At 44.6% G+C, this 24075-nt stretch overlaps 1 protein-coding gene across 1 annotated transcript in view; it reads left to right on the top strand.

Annotated features, from left to right (window-relative positions):
- Positions 1-24075, top strand: part of LOC144824966 (roundabout homolog 2-like) — a 1188518-nt gene that overhangs the window by 535136 nt on the left and 629307 nt on the right. Inside the window, exon 4 of the mRNA XM_078683904.1 lies at positions 12797-12917. Coding sequence (XP_078540030.1) covers positions 12797-12917 — 121 coding nt within the window. The remainder of the gene's footprint in view (positions 1-12796; positions 12918-24075) is intronic.

Below are 24075 nucleotides of genomic sequence, written 5' to 3'. Positions count from 1 at the left end.
TGCAAAAACAACAGTTGATGGACAGAATGCAGAACAATGTCATACATTCACCCCAGTACAGAGATCTGGGCCTAAATCCATCGTTTTTTTGCTCACCACACCACCCCAATTCAGACATGGCCATATGCAAATCCGCCTTGACCCTGTGCCTCATGGGAACAGTCCAGCCCGAACTGCCAAGCCATGTCTTCCTTGGACGGGAATCAAGCATCCTAGGGCCGGTTTCTGGCTATCAGCCGTCTTCAGCCAGGATAGCTTGACTCCAGTGGTGTGGAGAGCACGGGACTCACGTCTGAGCATACCCGTCCCACTCGGGGTGACAAATGCAAAAACAACAGTTGATGGACAGAATGTAGAACAATGTCATACATTCACCCCAGTACAGAGATCTGGGCCTAAATCCATCGTTTTTTTGCTCACCACACCACCCCAATTCAGACATGGCCATATGCAAATCCGCCTTGACTCTGTGCCTCATGGGAACAGTCCAGCCCGAACTGCCAAGCCATGTCTTCCTTGGACGGGAATCAAGCATCCTAGGACCGGTTTCTGGCTATCAGCCGTCTTCAGCCAGGATAGCTTGACTCCAGTGGTGTGGAGAGCACGGGACTCACGTCTGAGCATACCTGTCCCACTCGGGGTGACAAATGCAAAAACAACAGTTAATGGACAGAATGCAGAACAATGTCATACATTCACCCCAGTACAGAGATCTGGGCCTAAATCCATCGTTTTTTTGCTCACCATACCACCCCAATTCAGACATGGCCATATGCAAATCAGCCTTGACCCTGTGCCTCATGGGAACAGTCCAGCCCGAACTGCCAAGCCATGTCTTCCTTGGACCGGAATCAAGCATCCTAGGACCGGTTTCTGCCTATCAGCCGTCTTCAGCCAGGATAGCTTGACTCCAGTGGTGTGGAGAGCACGGGACTCACGTCTGAGCATACCCGTCCCACTCGGGGTGACAAATGCAAAAACAACAGCTGATGGACAGAATGCAGAACAATGTCATGCATTCACCCCAGTACAGAGATATGGGCCTAAATCTATCGTTTTTTTGTTTGCTCACCACACCACCCCAATTCAGACATAGCCATATGCAAATCAGCCTTGACCCTGTGCTTCATGGGAACAGTCCAGCCCGAACTGCCAAGCCATGTCTTCCTTGGACCGGAATCAAGCATCCTAGGACCTGTTTCTGGCTATCAGCCGTCTTCAGCCAGGATAGCTTGACTCCAGTGGTGTGGAGAGGACAGGACTCACGTCTGAGCATACCCATCCCACTCGGGGTGACAAATGCAAAAACAACAGTTGATGGACAGAATGCAGAACAATGTCATACATTCACCCCAGTACAGAGATCTGGGCCTAAATCCATTGTTTTTTTGCTCACCACACCACCCCAATTCAGACATGGCCATATGCAAATCAGCCTTGACCCTGTGCCTCATGGGAACAGTCCAGCCCGAACTGCCAAGCCATGTCTTCCTGAGACCGGATTCAAGCATCCTAGGACCGGTTTCTGGCTATCAGCTGTCTTCAGCCAGGATAGCTTCACTCCAGTGGTATGGAGAGCACGGGACTCATGTCTGAGCATACCCGTCCCACTCGGGGTGACAAATGCAAAAACACCAGTTGATGGACAGAATGCAGAACAATGTCATATATTCATCCCAGTACAGAGATCTGGGCCTAAATCTATCGTTATTTTGCTCACCACACCACCCCAATTCAGACATGGTCATATGCAAATCAGCCTTGACCCTGTGCCTCATGGAAACAGTCCAGCCCGAACTGCCAAGCCATGTCTTCCTTGGACGGGAATCAAGCATCCTAGGACCGATTTCTGGCTATCAGCCGTCTTCAGCCAGGATAGCTTGACTCCAGTGGTGTGGAGAGCACGGGACTCACGTCTGAGCATACCTATCCCACTCGGGGTGACAAATGCAAAAACAACAGTCGATGGACAGAATGCAGAACAATGTCATACATTCACCCCAGTACAGAGATCTGGGCCTAAATCCATCGTTTTTTGCTCACCATACCACCCCAATTCAGACATGGCCATATGCAAATCAGCCTTGACCCTGTGCCTCATGGGAACAGTCCAGCCCGAACTGATAAGCCATGTCTTCCTTGGACCGGAATCAAGCATCCTAGGACCGGTTTCTGCCTATCAGCCGTCTTCAGCCAGGATAGCTTGACTCCAGTGGTGTGGAGAGCACGGGACTCACGTCTGAGCATACCCGTCCCACTCGGGGTGACAAATGCAAAAACAACAGTTGATGGACAGAATGCAGAACAATGTCATGCATTCACCCCAGTACAGAGATATGGGCCTAAATCCATCATTTTTTGCTCACCACACCACCCCAATTCAGACATAGCCATATGCAAATCAGCCTTGACCCTGTGCCTCATGGGAACAGTCCATCCCGAACTGCCAAGCCATGTCTTCCTTGGACCGGAATCAAGCATCCTAGTAGGACCTGTTTCTGGCTATCAGCCGTCTTCAGCCAGGATAGCTTGACTCCAGTGGTGTGGAGAGCACAGGACTTACGTCTGAGCATACCCGTCCCACTCGGGGTGACAAATGCAAAAACAACAGTTGATGGACAGAATGCAGAACAATGTCATACATTCACCCCAGTACAGAGATCTGGGCCTAAATCCATCGTTTTTTTGCTCACCACACCACCCCAATTCAGACATGGCCATATGCCAATCCGCCTTGACCCTGTGCCTCATGGGAACAGTCCAGCCCGAACTGCCAAGCCATGTCTTCCTTGGACGGGAATCAAGCATCCTAGGGCCGGTTTCTGGCTATCAGCCGTCTTCAGCCAGGATAGCTTGACTCCAGTGGTGTGGAGAGCACGGGACTCACGTCTGAGCATACCCGTCCCACTCGGGGTGACAAATGCAAAAACAACAGTTGATGGACAGAATGTAGAACAATGTCATACATTCACCCCAGTACAGAGATCTGGGCCTAAATCCATCGTTTTTTTTGCTCACCACACCACCCCAATTCAGACATGGCCATATGCAAATCAGCCTTGACTCTGTGCCTCATGGGAACAGTCCAGCCCGAACTGCCAAGCCATGTCTTCCTTGGACCGGAATCAAGCATCCTAGGACCGGTTTCTGGCTATCAGCCGTCTTCAGCCAGGATAGCTTGACTCCAGTGGTGTGGAGAGCACGGGACTCACGTCTGAGCATACCTGTTCCACTCGGGGTGACAAATGCAAAAACAACAGTTAATGGTCAGAATGCAGAACAATGTCATACATTCACCCCAGTACAGAGATCTGGGCCTAAATCCATTGTTTTTTTTGCTCACCACGCCACCCCAATTCAGACATGGCCATATGCAAATCAGCCTTGACCCTGTGCCTCATGGGAACAGTCCAGCCCGAACTGCCAAGCCATGTCTTCCTTGGACCGGATTCAAGCATCCTAGGACCGGTTTCTGGCTATCAGCCGTCTTCAGCCAGGATAGCTTAACTCCAGTGGTGTGGAGAGCACGGGACTCACGTCTGAGCATACCCGTCCCACTCGGGGTGACAAATGCAAAAACACCAGTTGATGGACAGAATGCAGAACAATGTCATACATTCATCCCAGTACAGAGATCTGGGCCTAAATCTATCGTTATTTTGCTCACCACACTACCCCAATTTAGACATGGCCATATGCAAATCAGCCTTCACCCTGTACCTCATGGGAACAATACAGCCCGAACTGCCAAGCCATGTCTTCCATGGACCGGAATCTAGCATCCTAGGACCGGTTTCTGGCTATCAGCCGTCTTCAGCCAGGATAGCTTGACTCCAGTGGTGTGGAGAGCACGGGACTCACGTCTGAGCATACCCGTCCCACTCGGGGTGAAAAATGCAAAAACAACAGATGATGGACAGAATGCAGAACAATGTCATACATTCACCCCAGTACAGAGATCTGGGCCTAAATCCATCCTTTTTTTTGCTCACCACACCACCCCAATTCAGACATGGCCATATGCAAATCAGCCTTGACCCTGTGCCTCATGGGAACAGTCCAGCCCGAACTGCCAAGCCATACCTTCCCTGGACCGGAATCAAGCATCTTAAGACCAGTTTCTGGCTATCAGCCGTCTTCAGCCAGGATAGCTTGACTCCAGTGGTGTGGAGAGCACGGGACTCACGTCTGAGCATACCCGTCCCACTCGGGGTGACAAATGCAAAAACAACAGTTGATGGACAGAATGCAGAACAATGTCATACATTCATCCCAGTACAGAGATCTGGGCCTAAATCTATCGTTATTTTGCTCACCACACCACCCCAAGTCAGACATGGCCATATGCAAATCAGCCTTCACCCTGTGCCTCATGGGAACAATCCAGCCCGAACTGCCAAGCCATATCTTCCTTGGATTGGAATCAAGCATCCTAGGACCGGTTTCTGGCTATCAGCCGTCTTCAGCCAGGATAGCTTGACTCCAGTGGTGTGGAGAGCACGGGACTCACGTCTGAGCATACCCGTCCCACTCGGGGTGAAAAATGCAAAAACAACAGTTGATGGACAGAATGCAGAACAATGTCATACATTCACCCCAGTACAGAGATCTGGGCCTAAATCCATCGTTTTTTTGCTCACCACACCACCCCAATTCAGACATGGCCAAATGCAAATCAGCCTTGACCCTGTGCCTCATGGGAACAGTCCAGCCCGAACTGCCAAGCCATGTCTTCCTTGGACCGGATTCAAGCATCCTAGGAGCCAGATTTCTGTCCTTACATGCCTTCATATGCAGGTGTAAGGATGTGTAGAAGCAGTCCTTCCTTCTTTTTTTTTGTTGAAACACTATCCCTTGGATACATTTGGAGTTTCTGTCCTCTGTGAAAATCGATAACATTATGGCTGGATTGTTGTCTCAAGGGGCTGTGGTGCTGGAGGATGCCTTGGAGAGGACTGTTAAGGGAGCCTATGCTGCTTTGAAGTTTGCTGTTCATTCCAATGCTTATTCTACCTACGTTATCCAGTCCCTCCTTAAGGACTTTCATTCCCTGGGCAATAAAGTTCAAGAGGGAGTGGAATTTTCAGCTTTGTTAGCTATGATGGAGCAACAGGTGTGGTTTCTTTCACCTTTGACAATTTTTGTACTTCAGCAGCAGTTTCTTTTGCATATGTTGTCCTAAGTGGGAAGGGTATGTCAAGATGTGGTCACTACGCCACTGGATTCAAGCTAGCCTGGCTGATGAAGGGTGATGCCCTGAAACCGGTCCCAAGATGCTTGTTTCCGTTCCTGGACCTGAATTGGCAGATCGGGCTGGACTGTTCCCACAAGGAACAGGGTCAAGACTGATTTGCATATGGCTGGGTCCAAACTGGGGTGGTGTGGTGAGGAAAAGAATGATGGATTTAACCCAGATCCTACTGACTGGGGGTGACTGTTTGCATTTTCCAGCATTCCGTCCATCTATTGTTTCTTTGGCAGCAGCAGTGTCTAGCGCAACAATTTCCGTCTGGTGCAACATTTGGATGCAGTCTTTGAAGATCAATGTAGCTCAGAAAGCTGTCCTGTTGAAAATGCCCTTTACTAAAGTTTTTGGCATGGGTTTGGAGGAGATGATCGCGAAATCGGCTAACAATAGGAAGCTGGTGGCTCCTGTTCCTCATGTGTCAAGAGGCAGGGGTTCAAAAGAGCTTTTCCCCCTGGCAGTAGGGCTCTGCCACACCAGCCCTTTTTGAAGTAGGGCCCGGGGCACCCCTCTTTCTGACAAGTCCCAGTACTCTGCTGCCGCAGCCTCTCCGGCCCCTCCCAAAGCACTCTAGAAACTTTAGGTTCCATCCCGTTGGGGGTGTCTATAGTTCTTTCGAGACATTTGGGCTCATTCCATTACCGATTCCTGGGCCGTCCAAGCGGTCTCAGAGGGTTACAGGAAACAATTCAGTGACACCCCGTCTCGCCATTTATTCGAGCCTCCTGCTCCTTGGTCCCCAGCGAAGTTGTCTGCTCTTCTTCAGGGGATTCAGCTGCTGCTTTAGAAGGCAGCTATTGTTCCTGTCCCTCTAGCAGAGAGGTTCCAGGTCTATTATTTTCTCCTATGTTTGGTACTGAAAATTTCCAGGGAGTTCTTTCCTGGACCGGAAAGGGATCAATCAGTTTATCCCTCATGTTTCTTTGATTTCTCTTCAGCTAATTCCATCGCTCTTGAGTAAGGGCAAATTCCTGACATTCATTGACCTCATGAATGTTTATTTCCATGTTCCGATGCATCCATATCAGCAGCAGTTTCTCCAGTTTTCTGTCCAGGGCATCCACTTCAAGTTTCGAGTCCTGCCCTTTGGGTTGGCCTCTGCTCCAAGAGTGTTCGCTAAGCTGTTAGCTCCTTTGGTGGGTGGGTATTTTGCATTCTTAAGGTATTCAAATCTTTCCTTATTTGAATGACTGGATGATTGCCTTGTTTTCTTTTTCCACTGCCCAGACGTAGGTGCGCAAGGTGACCAGGATGCTGCAGGATTACCACTTCCTGATCAACTGGCGGAAGTCCCAGGTTCAGCCTTCAGAGGATCTCCTCTTCATCGGGGCTAACTTCAAGATTGATGTGGGAGAAGTGGTGGTGTCAGAGAGCATTGTGCTTGTCTCACCTGCCTTCTCTCCTTCTACGCCGCTTGGCCTCTGCCTGGATTTGTCTTCCCAGTCAGGGGGGATTTCCTCTACTATGGCTCAGGCCCCTTGGGGGAGATTACAACTAAATCCCTTTGTTCACCATCTCCTGTAACATTGGGACCCGTTGTCTAGGAGGTACGAGGCTTTGGTTCCAGTGTCCCCCCAGATCCACAGGGATCTCCACTGGTGCTTGGTTCTGGTTAATTTGGCCAGGGGTTTTCTTTGGTTTCTCCTCATCGGCTGGTGCTCACGACCGATGCCACTGGGATAGGCTGGGATGCCACTCTGGGGGGAGGTGCTGCTCATGGGAGATAGGATCAGTTGGATGCTCTGCAGTATTACTAATGGAAGGAGCTGACTGCTGTCTTAGAGGCCTTTCAGTGTTTTTCCATCTGCTTCTGGTGGGAATTTCTGTTTGTGTACAAACGGACAATCAGATTGCCTGCTCTTATCTGATCCATCGGGAGGCATATGTCCGTTATTGTTTCTCCTGTCCCGAAAGATTTGTCTTTGGGCCGAGTCCCATCTCCAGTCTCTGTCGGCAATCTGTGTTCCGGAGAGGGAGAATTGGCCTGCCGATGCTCTGAGTCACAAGTTTCAGTGTTTGGTGACGATGTGCCTGGATCTGGGAAACTTTCATACAATTCAATGTCAGTTTGTTCATCCATGGCGGGATTTGTTCGCCACAGCGGCGAATGCTCTTCTTCCCCACTTTTCTTGTCTGGTTCCCTCATCAAGGGCTTGGGCAGTGGATGCTCTGGTGAATCCCTGGCCTGGGGTCTTCTTTACTCTTTTCTCCTATCTCTGTTCTCTCTCGGGTGATTTGGAAGGGGGTCCCAGGCCAGGCGGAGGTTCTACTGATTGCACCAGCACCAGCTTGATCTAGGTCTTGGTTCCCGGATCTCCTCCGTCTGTTGGTCAGGCCCCATTGGGTGTTACCGTTCCAGCGGTCTCCCCATCATCAGCCACTTCTTCCCCTTGACACCTTTCGCAGGTTGAGGCTGGTGGTTTGACACATGAAAGGAAGTACCCCTTAGGGCAGGGTTGTTCTGTGGATGTTGCTGAATTGATACAGCAGTCGTGGCGCCCTTCTACCCTTAAGGCTTATGAATGCCATTGGCGGAATTTTTCATTCTGGTGTCATGATAGGGGACAATAGCTATTTTGGAGTTTCTTCAGGATGGTTTTCAGCTGGGTTTAGCTGTCTCTACCCCATGGAGTCAGTGGGCTGTGGGTCAGGCTTTTCGAGGGGATGATGATTTTCCAGTGGCCCATCTGGCTGTTATTTTGCTGTGTAGTTGGACTCTTCAGCGTCCAGTGGTGCATTCCCCAGTGGCTCTTTGGGATTTACGTTTGGTCCTGCGGTGTCTGCAGGGTGCTCCCTCTGAGCATTTGGATTCAGCAGACTTTAAGTTGCGTTAGGCCAAGGTTGTTTTTCTGGTGGCCATTTCCACAGGTAGAAGAGTGGGGGAGCTTGGGACCTAGCTGTACTGTCCTCATTTCCTTTGTTGTTTTCCAGACAAGGTGGTGCTTTGTCCTAGTCCGGCCTTTCTCCTCAAGGTGTTGTCTTCTTTTCATTTGGATGTGTGTTAGACCTGTCAGCCCTAGGGTGGTCTTTCCCTATTTTTTTTCCGCCCTTGCCTCATTTTTCCCACCTACTTTTTGTTGGCATTAGGTCTCTGGGCACCTTCCCATTGCTGATCAATGCTAAGGTGCAGGTGCTCTCTTCCCCCAATATGACTACCACTGACCCCTGCTACTGCAGCGTGGTCTTTTTAGACGCACTCTAGTAGCCAGGAGCTGGCTGGAACCCCTAAATATTGTTGCGATACCAGCCTGCCTTCCCTGCCCACAGCTAGAGTGAGGAAGCTCCTGGAACCTTGCGGAATAGGGGAGTGGTCACCAACTACCATCTTAGAGAGTGGTCACCTGATCTGGGACTATAAAAGAAAAGGGAGGGAAATTTTCCAGTCAGTTGGGGCATCACTGACCTGGGGGACCCTACGCAGGAGACTTAGGCGGTAGGGCCTAGTCAGGAACCTATATCACTGGGGGTGACAGGGTTTAGGCGCTGCCCACCAAGCTGTGTGAGGAACACTGAACTAGCCCACTGATCTGGCCCGGCGGGAGGGGAACCCAGGGACCACCTGAAGTGACCTGCTAAGGAAAGCCTTCAACTCAACCCCCCCTCCTCAAGAGACCAAGAATCTGTTCTCTACAAAGGGCGTAGGAACCATGTAGCGCCAAGAAGACCTTCTAACTGCCCACAGGACTGTTGGGGTATCAAACAGGTATTGGCGCTGTGTCACCCCCTGCGCTCCCTGTCTCCATCTGGGCCCCCTTTGCTGTTTCGCCACTGTCGTGTGGCCTGTCCTGCCTTGACTGAAATTGAACTGACCTATCTACCCAGCACCCTCCTACTGTGCCCCCCTGAGAAGCGCTGAAATTTCAGAGACCATTGATGCCCCGAAGTGCTATGGCGGAGCGCTAGCTCCTGAACTGCCTAATTTGTTTGTAGCGCTAGTGGGTCATCAGGCGCTGTGAGTCCCGGAGCTCTACCTCGTCCCCGCGCTGCCTCAGGGAAGCACTAGCAGTCCAACTCACTGACGCGGCCCCGCCGCGCACCAAAGGCCGTCAGACCCCGTAGCAGCCTTGGCACTTCCCCGGTGAGCCTGTCGCTTCAAACTGCAGCCCCTCGGCGGCCCCCTGAGCCAAGAGAGGGCCGCCGCAAAATCTCGTCAGGCCGCGGTAGGCCTCGCTGGGGTGAAGCCTGCATCACCCTTGTCACGTGGTGGGGGGAACGCCGGCGCGTCACTGGCCACGCCCCCACCTTGCCCGCACTGCAGATTGGTCTGCGAGTTCGCGCCCCTAGCCGGCCGCGCTGCTTTTGGCGGCCGGCTCCACATCCTCCAGGGGCCGCGATCCGAAGGAGAGAGTCAGCGGAGCTAACCTGAGGCTGGAGGGAGGCCCGAGAAGAGCGCCGGAGCTGCGCGGGCCTCCCCTGTCTGGCCTTCACGCCCCCTCATCTGGATCTGCGCAAGGGATCAAGAAGAGCCGAAGAACACCAGGTAATTCCCCCGAGGAGGAGGGCAGAAGACTCGGAGGACAAGCGGGCCCTTAGGAGTGGAAGGAGGGGTCCCGTGTTCGCCCCTCCCCCGGGGAAGACTGTGGCCGTGCCCCGTTGGCCCCATAAGTACTGTAACTGGGCCAAGGCCCCAAAAGGCACCATGAGGGGACCTCAATTAAGGAAATTTAACCCCTGACTAGGGGGATAGATAGTTAAAGTCTGCTTTCATGGAAAGCCCATTGTCTTTACCTCTACCCACCAGAAGAGTTACACTTGTTTACGTATCGTTTTTGGCCTAGTAAAGAGAATGAAAAGTTAAGGCCTGCTCACTCTGGTTACCGGATTTGCACCTCCTTGCCTAAGGAAATTTTCATGTTACTTTGATGCATGGTTTATTAGTGCCTAAAGAGGTACCTAGTGCTGAGTAATGAAATGTTTTACTCCTATCCTGCCGAAAGGGTTATTTCTAATCAAATGTTTTACTCCTATCCTGCTGAGAGGTTTACCTTTGCCTAAGGAAATGCTGACTAAATACTTGACTAACTGAAATGTTACTCAAATGTCTCTATAAGGAATTCCTTGCAGGTGCTGATTAGGAGCAAGGCTGAAGCCAGGCCTATAGTTATTGAATATTTAATATTTATTTATTTATATATTTATGGCTGAGTGATGACAAATATGCTCTTTTAAGGAAAAGTGAATGGAGTTAATGCTACCTTGATTACTTGATTACCCCGAATGAACTATCAACCGTGACCTTATTCTAGATACAAATACCTTGTTTATTCCATTTCACTGGTGTGGTCTCAGTTATTGTGTGTGTACCTGTCTCCGTGGTTGTGTGTGCTGTATGGTCACTTTACACCTAAGCTTTCGGGTGCCTACCTGCTCGTGCCAGGCTACCCCCGGCGTGAAACAAAGAAAGGGTTTGGCTAATTTGCAGTAAGGCCAAGCCTTAAACTCTAAGAAACAACAACCAATTGCCAATGCTGCAATTTACTCATAGCAACGAATAAACCACGAAGAACAGAAGTAAAACTGGTTCTTCTAAACAATTATTCATTTGAATTAATCTATTTATTTCAAATGCACAGTCATATCACATTATTTGTGCAACAACTTTTTTTCTTTATCAAAACTTAGCAATAAATACACAGGAGAGAAAAAGGAAAAGAATCCTTCTTGAAAATATTTACACTCACTTATGACTAACATTCAAACAAACATTCACTCGTGAAACTTCATTCATACTCATATGTATGCATCTTTCAGACTTCATGAAAAAGAATAGAAGAAGAAAAAAGGAATAGTGAGAAGAAGAAAATCAAAAATATATCAATAAATGTTTTCAACTAGACTGGTGTTAGTCAAAAGTACACTGAAGCATACTTAGAAAGGAAACAATTGCTAATTTATACAGTAGGCCATCTGAATGTACAAAACAATTTCAAAATTGGGTATTCGAGCATTTAAACGATTGGCCTAACACAATGGTGATCGACGCGTTTCGAGTTCCTTGAAGAAGGAACTCTCTTCAGGACCTCAAATTGGTTCTTAAGAATCACATCTTTTTCTATTGTTCTCCATAGTAACATTCATTCATTTGAAAATGTGCGAGTGCTGTTTTCCAGTTTGAAGCATCAATCATTCATAAGCTTGAAGCTTGGACCTGTGGATGCCTTAGGGGCCTCGTTTCTGCGGTCACTTCCTTGTTTGGAATGATCGGATATGGTTTAAATCTTCCGTCTCAATCTGCTTGCTACCCCCGGAGAACTGGTGACCCCAGTTCCTACAATGTGGATATTATTTTTCCTTTTTGCCTTCCTTTTATCCCGCCCTTGTATCAACTGATGGGGTCTGTTTGCATTCTTCGGCTGTTCATTGTGCACTTTCCATTTATTTGCGGCGCACCATGGCCTTCTGCAAGTTGGATGCCATTTTGATTCCCATGGACTAACGTGGGGGAGGTGGGTTCAAGCCGTCCCTCTCAACTTTGTCTCATTGGATTAAGTTGCTAATTTCCCATTCATATTCCTTGGGTGGTCAGCCGGTTCCGAGTGCTATGCCTGGGAGGTCTACTAGGGGTGTCTTTGCCACCTGGGGGGCCTTAATTGGGGCTGTGATTCAGGACATTTGTTTTGTGGGCACTTGGGCTCAGCCCCACACGTTCATGTCCCACTACCATTTGCAGGTGGTTGGCTATGTGTCTTCCGCTTTTGGCATTGCCGTCTTGAGTTCTTTTGGTCCTCCTGCAGTGTAATAATTGGGAATTTCTTTTTTGTATCATGTGTTAATTAAATCACCTGTTTTGGTTTATGGTTGTGTGTTAGCTTGAGTACGTACTTATTACATATGGGCTGTGAGAGGAAGATGGACAAGAAGTTAATGCCTGGCTACATACTGGTAATATTCATTACTACAAGTCCATGTGTTCCTTGTCACAGTCCTGAGTCCCACACGCCTCTCCCTGTGCACCACTTATTTCTGTCTATGTTTGTTTATTTCAGGAAGTCCTTCCTAGGAAATGAGCCACTTGTACTAGGGTTATGGGGGGCATTTTGGAGTGGTAAGGCAAGACAAGATTGGTGGTTAGGTTCTGCATAAAGGAGGTAAACTCATCACGTAAGAATTTTGACAAGCAAGACATGGAGTGGAAGTAATGAATATTACCGATAAGTAACCAGGCATTGCTTGTTACTTGTTTGTTGCTTTTCCACTTTGCCTTCATTGGCGGCCCACACAGCTCATATAGAGGGAAACTATTACATATCTTCTTCTGAATTGCAACCTTTTTATTAATAAAACATCTTAAAAATGTTTTCTAGTTTGTTAGAATGTTTTTAGCTTCCACTTGTTATTTTCTGTGAACTAGATAATATATACAATTGAGATATTCACAGTTGAAAATGGCATATCTCATAATGACTAAGCATACTAAGATACATGACAAGGGATGCATGCTTAGATAATTGTGTTAGGTCTGCCCAATATCCTTCAAGCTCTAACATGTGTTATACTTTGATGGTGTCGGTTTTAACAGTGAGTTCAATTTCCTTGTGGTTTCCAATTCAGATCAGAGGAGGAAAACTTATGATGTCCCACACTAAGAAAAACGATGCTGGAATGTATATCTGCGTGGCTACAAACATGTTGGGAGAACGAGACAGCGAACCAGCAGAGTTGGTAGTGTTTGGTGCGTACACTGAGAAAGCATTTACTAAAAATGACAGTGCTCTCTTTAACTCTGTATGCATTACTTTGGTAACAGGTAAAAAAAATTGAGACAAAATGGAGGGGGAAGAGTTGTCCATGTACGTGCTTTAATAATCAAACACATTTGGTTCTACAGAGGGCCTCAAAAACCAGCATTAGAATGGATATTTGAGCCTTAGGATGTCCAGGCTCCCCAAATTCCTCCTGCATCACTTCAAGGAACCCAAAGAGCACGTTACTTCTTAAACATGATACGTTTCCCCGTCAAAGGTTTTGTAAACAGAAAAGAAGTTATAATAGTAAGACAAGAACAGAAATTAGCATTCATACAATTTGTTGTGTTTTTCCATACCAAACGGCATTTTTAGTTTATTCTTTTGCTAAACCAAGACTAGAGCTACAGCAGGAAAAATGAGGATGGTCATCCTATAAGTAGTGTCCTGGCATTTCCAATATCATGTCTCACTTTATTGAAACCTCTTATAATTTGTTGTTCGATCAGCATGATAACAGTCAGGCCTTGCACTCTATCTATGCTGTAGGTGTTGGGTGGGTTGAGGAGAGCAAAACAATTGCTTGCCCTCAGAGCCAACTGCTTTGGGCAAGAAATGAAAGGAGATCCTTTCTCGGGTAGTGTAACAAATTTGGGTACCTGGGATGCAGTTGAGGTATTTGACATACTCTTCACCACAGCCATGCTCATTAAATCTATTTAAACATTTGTGTCACAAAACCACCCTTTACATCTTAGGTTTGTGGTTCTTACAAACAAAAGCAATTTTTTTCAGGTGTTAAGCAGGTTTGAGGTCAGTATAAACACCACACTTGATTTTAAGCACACCTATTTCCTACTTCGTAAAATATGTTTGAATAATAGTGCTCTGGGACCATGAAACAAGCAGCCTGGTAACATTCTTTGTGACTGATGTGCACCAGGGAATTTTGTCTGACTTTTGATGGTCTTCATGAGTTTTCAGTAGGCTGACAGTTTTTATATCCAATAACACAAGATTACCCAGAAGCACCTTCTCTTTACCATAAATGGGTTGGGACTGTTCTTGTCATCTTCCATTGTTCCATGGTGCCTTCTTTCCAACTGAAGAAGGGCTGTATTTTCAGTATTTATGTAAGTTATGAACAAAATGTGTCTTCATTCCTCATGTAAAAATGAGACTATGCCTTTGAATGAAATGCCTGATTATAGCAATACACTGCACTCCTGATTTTTTTTATATATATATAGATATATACCCACACATATAGTTTATATATATATATATATATATATATATATATATATTACCTACTGGCGGTCGCCAGTAGGTATATATAGTTAGGATTTTTTCTCTATGGGATTTTTGAAAATTCTATGTCTAATAACTTTGGCGTTTGTGGACGGAATTGGCTGAAATTTTCAGGAAAATGGCACATTTTGTTTCTGAGCAGCCCTTGAAAATTTGGGGGGGGTTCGTCAAGGGGGGGCCGAGAAAAAAGGGGGGTCCCAAAACGTGTTTTTAACATTGAGTTTTCCATAGGGCGGTTGGCCTCACTTTTAGCCCGAACGGCTGAATGGATTTGCACGAAACTTGGCAAAATTGTAGGGACTGGTAGCCCGATGTGCCTTTTGTAGGTCTCAATATATGTGCTACAGTGGATTTTGAGAAATTAACGTTTAAAAAAAGATATATATCTGTAACAGCGGACCGGGCAGCGCTCCAGGACGCGTACTTTTCGCGCAACGGAGCTTTGTGAAGCGAAGCTGATTGGTTCTCCGGCGTCTGTCAACATTCCAAACAGTCTGTAGCGGCCGCCATCTTGTCTCTCGGTAGGATCGAGAGACAAGAGGAGGCGAAAGCGAAGGGGCAAATGACCATAAGGGGGAATAGTAGATCCTCGCTGACCCCCTAGGTTTGATGTGGAGGTTTTAAAAGGGCCCCGCGGGGCAAAAAAAAATAATAATAATAATAATCGAACGGCTGAATGGATTTGCACGAAACTTGGTAAAATATTAGGGACTGGTAGCCCGATGTGCCTTTGCTAGGTCTCAATATATGTGCTCCAGTGGATTTTGAGAAAATAACGTTCAAAAAAAGATATATATCTGTAACAGCGCTCCGCTTCGCGTAACGGAGGTTTGCGAAGCTGATTGGTCATTCTGTCACTGGGCTATAGTTGGGCTACATCTGGCTGATATTTGGGCTACATTTGTTTTTTTTCGTCTCTGGCGGCCATCTTTGGGCTACATTGGGCTACATTGGGCTTCATTGGGCTTCATTGGGCTACATTGGGCTACATTTGGGCTCCAACATATATATAGGCCAATGTAGCCCAATATATATTTTTCAAAGTTAATTTTCGTAAAAACCACTGGAGCATATATCTTGAGACATAGCAAAGGCACATCGGCTACCAGTCCCTACAATTTTGCCAAGTTTCGTGGAAATCCATTCAGCCGTTCGAGCTAAAAGTGAGTCCAACCGCCCTATGGAAATGAAGGAAATGAATGGGTAATTTGTAATTAGCAAATAGCTCATCGCAAACTAGGAATGGTAAAGAATCGCTATTTATTCCTTAAAGTTCGCTATTTAGGAAATGCAAAAAACTTTGATGATACATATGGCGGTTCATCTCTAACAAGATAAGAAGCATAGGGATAGATTTATGATGACTGGCGCATCACCAGGGATGTGTTAGTCATTCTGTGCCGCTGTTCCGTCACCTATGGTGTGCTGCATTTACAATGCGGCGCATCATGGGGCAAAAACAGCACAGATGCGTGATGTATCGGTGCCGTAAAGGTGGCGCATTGCTGGAGTTGTATCGCAAGTGTGATGAAGCTCCAGCAAGGGTCGGGGGTGCCCCTGTCGCAGGGTTTCTGTTCTCACACAGAACTGTGGACAGAGGATTGGAACCTCGGCGAATTAGGGTGTCCCAAAACTCACCTTAGTAATCAAAAACCCCTTAGCAAGCTAGGTACAGTGTCACATTGGATATAACAAACTCTCAATGTTTAGACAATCCAGAATATGAACTTATAGTACCTCAGGATACGTGGAACTCATGAACAGTCGGTCGTTATATATTTCTTAGAAACCAGAACATGGAGTTAAGAAGAACACATGTGTATTTGAAATGTTTATTTACTAATGCCGTCTTCTCAGGCGTAGTATCTTAGATAATACAAGTACACATATTATCAGTAGCAAAATTACCAGCATAGTTACTAGTACATAAAAAGCGAATGGTGACAGTATGTTAACATGCTGTAAATGAATAAGAGTTAGCAACACTTATAAGCAGCCGCGGGCCGTGGAGGGAGTTACGGTGGGGCAGGGAGGCGGGGAGGGGGAGGGGCAGGGTGGAGAGGGCTCCACCCTGCTTCTCCCCCTCCCCGCCTCCCTGCCTCACCGTAACTCCCTCCACGGCCCGCGGCTGCTTATATCTCACCCTCCCTAATACACATATTATATTATTTGCTAAGAAGGTCTCTTTGTGTTGGTTTAGGGCGTGCCCATACTTTAGTGTCTTAGATTTGAAGGAATCACATCAGCATACACCAGCTCTCTCTTCATGTGAACCGCATCAAGTGTTGTGTATGTGTGTTCGGCAAAGCAATATAAAACCCGCCTCATGCCCAGAATTGGCAGAAGTTGCACTTATGTTATGAGTATGAAGTCGTGGAGATCAGACCTCATAACAATTCTGTATCGTGTTGTTCTTGAAACTTTAGCACTCGCTGTACAGATATAGTTTAACAAGCAAAGCAGATAGTAGAGCAATAACATATTATTCTCATGTAAACCACGATGAACTACTAGGTTGAAAGCTAAAGCAACAACTAAGTGTCGTGTGCAGAAGTTGCAAAAAAGGAAAAATGGCGTTTAAACCGGTAATGAGCCCATGCTAACTTAACACGATGTAAAGATATCCAGGACCTAGATGACACCTCCCCATGATCCGGAAACGAACTGAATAAGATAATAGAAGTGCCATCTCATGAGAGCAGATTGCAAGTTTATATGTGGACGGTCCGCAAGGTAAAGCATTAAAAACTAGGAAAATTTAATGCTAAAGAAAAATAAAACAGCCAAGTACTTTATCGAGTCTTAAGCCAATAGGCAAGGTAAATAATAAAAACTTGACAAATAAGTCAATGAATTGTCAATGAAATGCTAGTACTCAGCATATCAAACATGAAAAAGGTCTATGACATAACTGTGTATGCAAAATAAGCTGCAACAGCCTCCAATAGGAAGTCACCGTCTTCATCCGAAAACAGTTCAGCCATCCAATTTAAAAGCGGAAAAGAACATACGTGCTCTCCCAGCACCGGATCCTCTATCACCATCAGAGGACAGCTCGGTGGGTTTTCAAGAAAGCTCTGTTCCAAGAAAGACTGTGTTGCCGCCAGTAAATTCCAGGGACCAATTAGTCCATGCATCAATGCCACAGCCATAATCCTTTCGCCAGGACAAACCAACTCGTGAGTAATGATAGGAGTCATCAGCTGATTAAAGTCGACGTCAGGAGAAACCGGTCCGCAGAGACACAAATCAATGGCCCAATCGAAATCACAGGTCAGGCAGTGAAATACAGGCTGGACACAGGTGAAGTAGGAGAATCGAAAAGATAATCCATATGCCGTGCTTAATATCGCCAACGGCATTGTGCCATAATATTCTAGCATGCGATTGCGGAACAGCGTCAGCAGCTGCAGGGCGGGAGCTTGCACAGGAGGGACATTCATATTTAAAAATGTAAAAAAGCACAAGAGCGTCCGCTGGTAATGCAAGTAAAAATGGCAATCCACGAAGCAGAGTGGAAAAAATAGAATGAAAGAAAGCAGGGATGACTCCAAAGATTTTCTCAAATGAAGTCACGAGACCACTGGTAACAACTTTAAAAAAGTGCGCCAGGGCCTTTGTGGAGGATGCGTTAAAGATAGTCCGAACCATCTTGCTGAAATGGAAAGGCAAATCTGAATTGAAAAGGGTCTGCACCTCTGTACGGGTGTTCGCTATGTGAAGCACGAAAGTTTCACGGGCCGAACTCAAGGCCACCTCTCTCTGAGACAAAAGAGCTCTTATTCTTGCCATGCCGTTGAAATCTGCTCCCAAGGTTGGTATTTGTGGCGAGATTGAAAACTCCCTATGTTCATGTGTGGGAGGAAATAGAACATTTCTGCAGCAAATAACCCGTTCACTTACTGTTACGATAAAAGGAATACTTTTAATTAACCCAGAACAATCTTCATTATTGAGCATCAAATAACTACCATTTTCCAACAACTTGAACGTGGGGATGATAGCAGGAACTGGCGTGCCTTGCAACACGCAAGCCATATTTGGTCGGTGTTTGTTGCATGAACCGTGTAACTGTATGTGCCTACACATTAGTGAATGATCTGGCGTCTCAGTGCATTCCTCTCCATTCAGATAAACTTCTTGATCATCTTTGAAACATCTGTATGTGTATGGAAGCGACCAGACCTCATGAAGAAAAGCACTACCTAAAGGTTCATAACGACCTATTGGTATATATTTCATACAATTTGAAAACTTATATAAAGCAAAAGGCAGCGTTATTAAACCGTGGATAAGGCACGTTGCCAAAAAACCCGCAATCCTCTGCTGATGATGTCACTGAGCATGTCATGAATGATGTAATATGTGACATCATCAGCAGTGGATTACGGGTAATAGTATCTCTAGTTTACTCCCCTATAGCTGTCTTTCTTTTAACATAAGTGTCTGTTTCCTTCCCTTATACTTACTGTTTTTGGTTCGCTTCCGGTTCGCGTACCGGCGAGCGAACTGGGAAGCGAACTAAGAGAAATAGAGGTTGGCACAGTTCCAAATATTGTACCAATTTTTTAATAACGGGGAGGTAGTTCTGAAAAGAACTTTTTTTTTTATTGTTTTTGTTGTTTTATATTTTTTTTATTTTTTTTCGGAACATTTTTTTACTTTTTTTGAATTTTTCTGAACAGTTTTATATTTTTTGGGGTTTTTCTTGGAGGGGGCAATGAAAACGATTCATTGTAAAGGGCTCAACAGGAGCAACAAAACAAAAAAAAAGTATTTATTATTTTGGGCGTTTCGTACAAACTTGCATATGATAGTCAATAGCTCTGTTGATCAGAGTGATGCTTCTTTCTCCGTAGCAAATTAATCCATCGCAAAATACGCAGATGTGTTTTACTTCACCAAATCTCATTTGTATATTTGGCACCATCTCCCTGCCATTTGGTCCCGTTACTTCCGGTACAACAGATCTTCTGGCCATAATAGGGAGATTATCTAGGTCGTTCCGAAACTGTGCAGCACTGTAGTTGTTAGGATGCCACCTAGTCATATGGCGATGCATTGTGTAGTTTCCGAAACTGTATTTTTTATCGGTTCCTCTGGACAGTCTATCTTGACATATAAGGCAAGTTACGTATCTTGCATTTACTTTTTTCTGACCTTTGGGAATTTTAAAAAATTGCCAAATGAAGTTTTCTTTCCGGTGAGACGTCCTGGGCTCCTCAGGCAAAAACTGCCTCTCTTCGTGCTCGTCGTCCTGTTCCTCTTCTTCCTCTTCTTGTTGAATTATAACTTGAGCAGGTGGTCCACTCTTCCTTGGATGTGGTGGAGGTGGTGGGGAAGCACCAGCTGAAGCTACTAAAGAAGCCATTGCTCAGTGATCACAAAGGGTCTTTCTCTCACAATGATGAAAGTCAGAGTGAGGAAAGAAGGAGGGATGTTCATCATTTGGGAAAAACAAGAGTTCTCAACCAATGAAAAGTGTTCATTTTAGATTATATGACCTAGTCTTACATCATTAGGAAACCAAAAGTGAAATGAACCAATGAAAAGTGTTATTACCAAGTCACATGACCTGCTGTGTTTACGTTAAGCGCTTTGCAGGGCCTCCCGGTTTGCTTCCAGAAACCTGCGCTTTGCGACTCGCTTCGCGTACCAGTTCGCTAACGTAGCACGTCATATGACGTATCACGCGACAACGTGAAACGTCATGCGGACGGGAGGCGTCACGATGTTGTTTTCTAACGCGGCAGTTGCGGTAAAGAAACGTTTACCGGCTCGCGGTCTATTTCGCGGCATCAAGGTCAGCTAACGGGAAGCTTCCCAATTCGCGAAGCGGGAACGAAGAAAAAAAAATATTTAAAAAAAAAATTATTCATAAACATATAAAATATATTTTTGGATTTAAAGAAGAATACATTTTACAGCTACAGATATTAGCTGTTAAAAAACCAATGAAATTCACTGAAAAAACCATAGGTTATAGACCATATATAGTTAGGAATTAGCATTTACAAAACCTTGAAAATTCACTGAAAAAACCATAGGTTATAGACCATATATAGTTAGGAATTAGCATTTACAAAACCTTATTTTACTCACACAAAACCATTGAAATTCCATATATAGTTAGTTGCACTAACTATATATCTCGCACCCGCAATCCACTGCTGATGATGTCACATATTACATCATTCATGACATGGTCAGTGACATCACTGATGACATCACTGATGACATCTCAAATGACATCACTGATGACATCACTGATGACATGTCAAATGACATCACTGATGACATCATGACACACCAATACCAGTTACTACATACGCACTCACTGATTCCTACGTCTACACACACATTCACTCATTCACCCATACAATCACTCATACATACAGTCACTCATTATTACAACACTATCATATGCACTCATACACCTATGCAGACACTCACACACTGCCACTCATCCATGGAGTTACTCACACACCTAGTCAGTCCTGTAAAGAATCAATCACACTTCCATTTCCTCATCTATACAGTTAAACACAGAACACCATACTTCAGTGACATCACTGATGACATCACTGATGACACCTCAAATGACATCACTGATGACATCTCAAATGACATCACTGATGACATCATGACACACCAATACCAGTTACTACATACGCACTCACTGATTCCTACGTCTACACACACATTCACTCATTCGCCCATACAATCACTCATACATACAGTCACTCATTATTACAACACTATCATATGCACTCATACACCTAGTCAGTCCTGTGAAGAATCAATCACACTTCGATTTCCTCATCTATACAGTTAAACACAGAACACCATACTTTTTCACACATATACTAACACATACTTACTCTCTTATACAATCACTGATACAAGTACACATTGATATGCACAGAGTCACACACCTCCCAGCCAGCCACACACACACTCAGTCTTCCATACATCCACTCATTCTTCAATATGTAAAACATATTTAAACTTTACAAAAACACACAGACACTAGATGATGTCATTTGAGATGTCATCAGTGATGTCATCAGTGATGTCATTTGAGATGTCATCAGTGATGTCATCAGTGATGTCACTGACCATGTCATGAATGATGTAATATGTGACATCATCAGCAGTGGATTGCGGGTGCGAGATATATAGTTAGTGCAACTAACTATATATGGAATTTCAATGGTTTTGTGTGAGTAAAATAAGGTTTTGTAAATGCTAATTCCTAACTATATATGGTCTATAACCTATGTTTTTTTCAGCGAATATATATATATATATATTCCAACTTAACCCAGTTTTTAGGAAAAATAAATCCACTGGTGCCGTGGCCACGTTTTCATAAACGGTCTTTGTTTCGGCTTTTGGGCAGACCCGACGCGTTTCGCAGTTACCTCACTGCTTTGTCAAGGGTGATTGAATAAAGTGCAATTCACACATTTAAAGGTACAAGGTTCGAAAATCATAAACACAGTAAAAATACTTCCGTTTTTTTGTTCATGCAGTGTAAACATAATTATTTTCCAAGTTGGCCTGAAATACATTACAGCCCTTGATTAACCATGATATTTCACAATCCTATTGCCCAAGTGGGCTAATTTTGTTACCTCTATTGATAACCCCTGAAAGTCATCAAAAAAATAATAACACATTGGTAACATAGTTCAAAATTATATCAATTGGGCTTTCAATTATAGTCTCTCTGTGATGTAGCTCTAGTGAGCAAGTGTTCCCAGCCTCATGGCAAACATCTTTGGAAGTTACGTCTTTTGTCTGCAAAAGAACAAACGGAAAACTGACTTTAAAAGCTTGTTCGAACCCTGAGTGTCAAATAGAATACAAAACTAAGACTTTAAAATCAAAAGATATACAGTAAGGAGGAGGTTAGGATACAGAACATGATTCATCTTAGGTGTATAGAAATCTCATTATCCACATTCAGACCATAAGGAATCACGGTGTTGTATTTTATAATTATCTTTGACTCCAGTTTCCTTAATTCTAGTGTGCGATTCCCTCCTCTCTCTCTCAGAGGTATTGTGTCAAGCACACAGAATTTAAGTAGGTTTGGGTTTTGGTTGTGTTTTTCAAAAAAGTGTCGAGCAACCGGGTATTGCTTATCATTTTTGGTAATAGCCCGCAGATGTTCTAAGATGCGCAATTTAGCTTTTTTGATGGTGCTACCTATATAAAACAGGTCACATGGGCACCTCAGGGCATAAACAGCAAATTCTGTATCACAGGATAGGTGTTTCAATATTTTAAACGCAGAAAGATCTTTATTCAGTTTCATTGTTTTGCAGTTCTGGCTGTAACGACAGGCTTTACATTTGGAGCATGTAAAGAATCCTTGTACTGGATTTCTTTTCTTAGTTTCTCTAATCTCACTTGTCATAAGTATATCCTTAAGTGATTTGTTACGTCTAAATGTTATAGATGGCTGATCAGACAAATTCTCTTTCAAATCTTCATCAGTTCTAAGAACCTCCCAGAACTTTCTCAAACTCCTACGTACCTCCCATGCCTAGTTATGGTATGTAGTAATGAATCTCATCTTGTTGTCACTAGACTGTTCTTTCTCTTTGTAAATGAGCAAGTCCTCTCTTTTCACTAGAGCAACTTTATCAACTGCTGTTTGGATAGTTGAACAGCTGTATCCCCTATCCTTAAATCTAGTTATCATCAACTGCTGTTCTTTTTCAAAATCCCCGGAAGAGCTGCAATTGCGTTTAGCACGCAGCAATTCCCCGTAGGGAATACTGTTAATCAGATTTTTTGGATGACAACTCTGAGCTAGCAATAGACTATTGCCCGCTGTCTTTTTTCTGTATAATTTACTACAGATCGTGTTGTTAGCAATACTGAGTTCTAAATCAAGGAATTCAATTTTCTTTTTGCTCATTTCACAGGTAAATTGTAAATTACAAAAAATCTGATTAACAGGATTGCGGGCGCGCGAGTTATAGTGAGTCCAACTAACTATAACGTGGGAATTTCAATGGTTTTGTATGAGAAAAATGTTCAGCTAACTATAACTGGTGTGAAACCTATGGTTTTTCAGTGAATTTCAAAGGTTTTTTAAATGCTAATTCCTAACTATAACGAGTGTTAAACCTATGGTTCTTTCAGCGAATTTCAAAGGTTTTTTAAAAGCTAATTTCTAACTATAACGAGTTTGTAACCTATGGTTTTTAAAGTAAATTATTACGTTTATTTAATAGCTATTTTTTATAGCTATTAATTATTATAATTTTTATAAAATTATTTAAATAATGTATATTTTTCTAACATTATTTTTTCTATGTATTTTTCCTGTGTTTTAAAAAAAACTTTTTACCCTGGAGCGCTCAGGGTACGCGCACCCCTAAACGTACCCGTACACGTAGCGAGAGCGCTATTCCTGCGTACGAAAAAATATATAATTATGTATTTAAAGTAAATAGTAATGCAAGACATTCAGTAGCATACTCATAAAAGTAGTATTTTTTATTTTTAAAAAACTTATTTTGACTCTAAACACATTACGAAAATCAAGTAAAACTTCATCGTGACGCGCCGCGTAAGCGCCCCCGGAAGCACCTCTGTAAGCGCCTACGTACGTGCAGCGTAAACGCACCCGGAAGCGCTCTGTAGCGCGTAGCGTAAGCGCGTCAAGCCATGTGATCTTAAAAGAACACTTTTCATTGGTTCATAACAGGTTTTTTTTTCAAATATTGAAAGCCCCCACCCATTTCCCTCACTATCACTTTGAACTTGGAGAGAGCAAGAGGTGTTCTTTGGATCATCTGCAGCATCTTTTCTTTT

This window comes from Lissotriton helveticus, chromosome 3_1, assembly GCF_964261635.1.
Source record: "Lissotriton helveticus chromosome 3_1, aLisHel1.1, whole genome shotgun sequence".
NCBI classification, from domain to species: Eukaryota; Metazoa; Chordata; class Amphibia; order Caudata; family Salamandridae; genus Lissotriton; species Lissotriton helveticus.
This window is presented reverse-complemented; position numbering and strand designations above follow the sequence as displayed.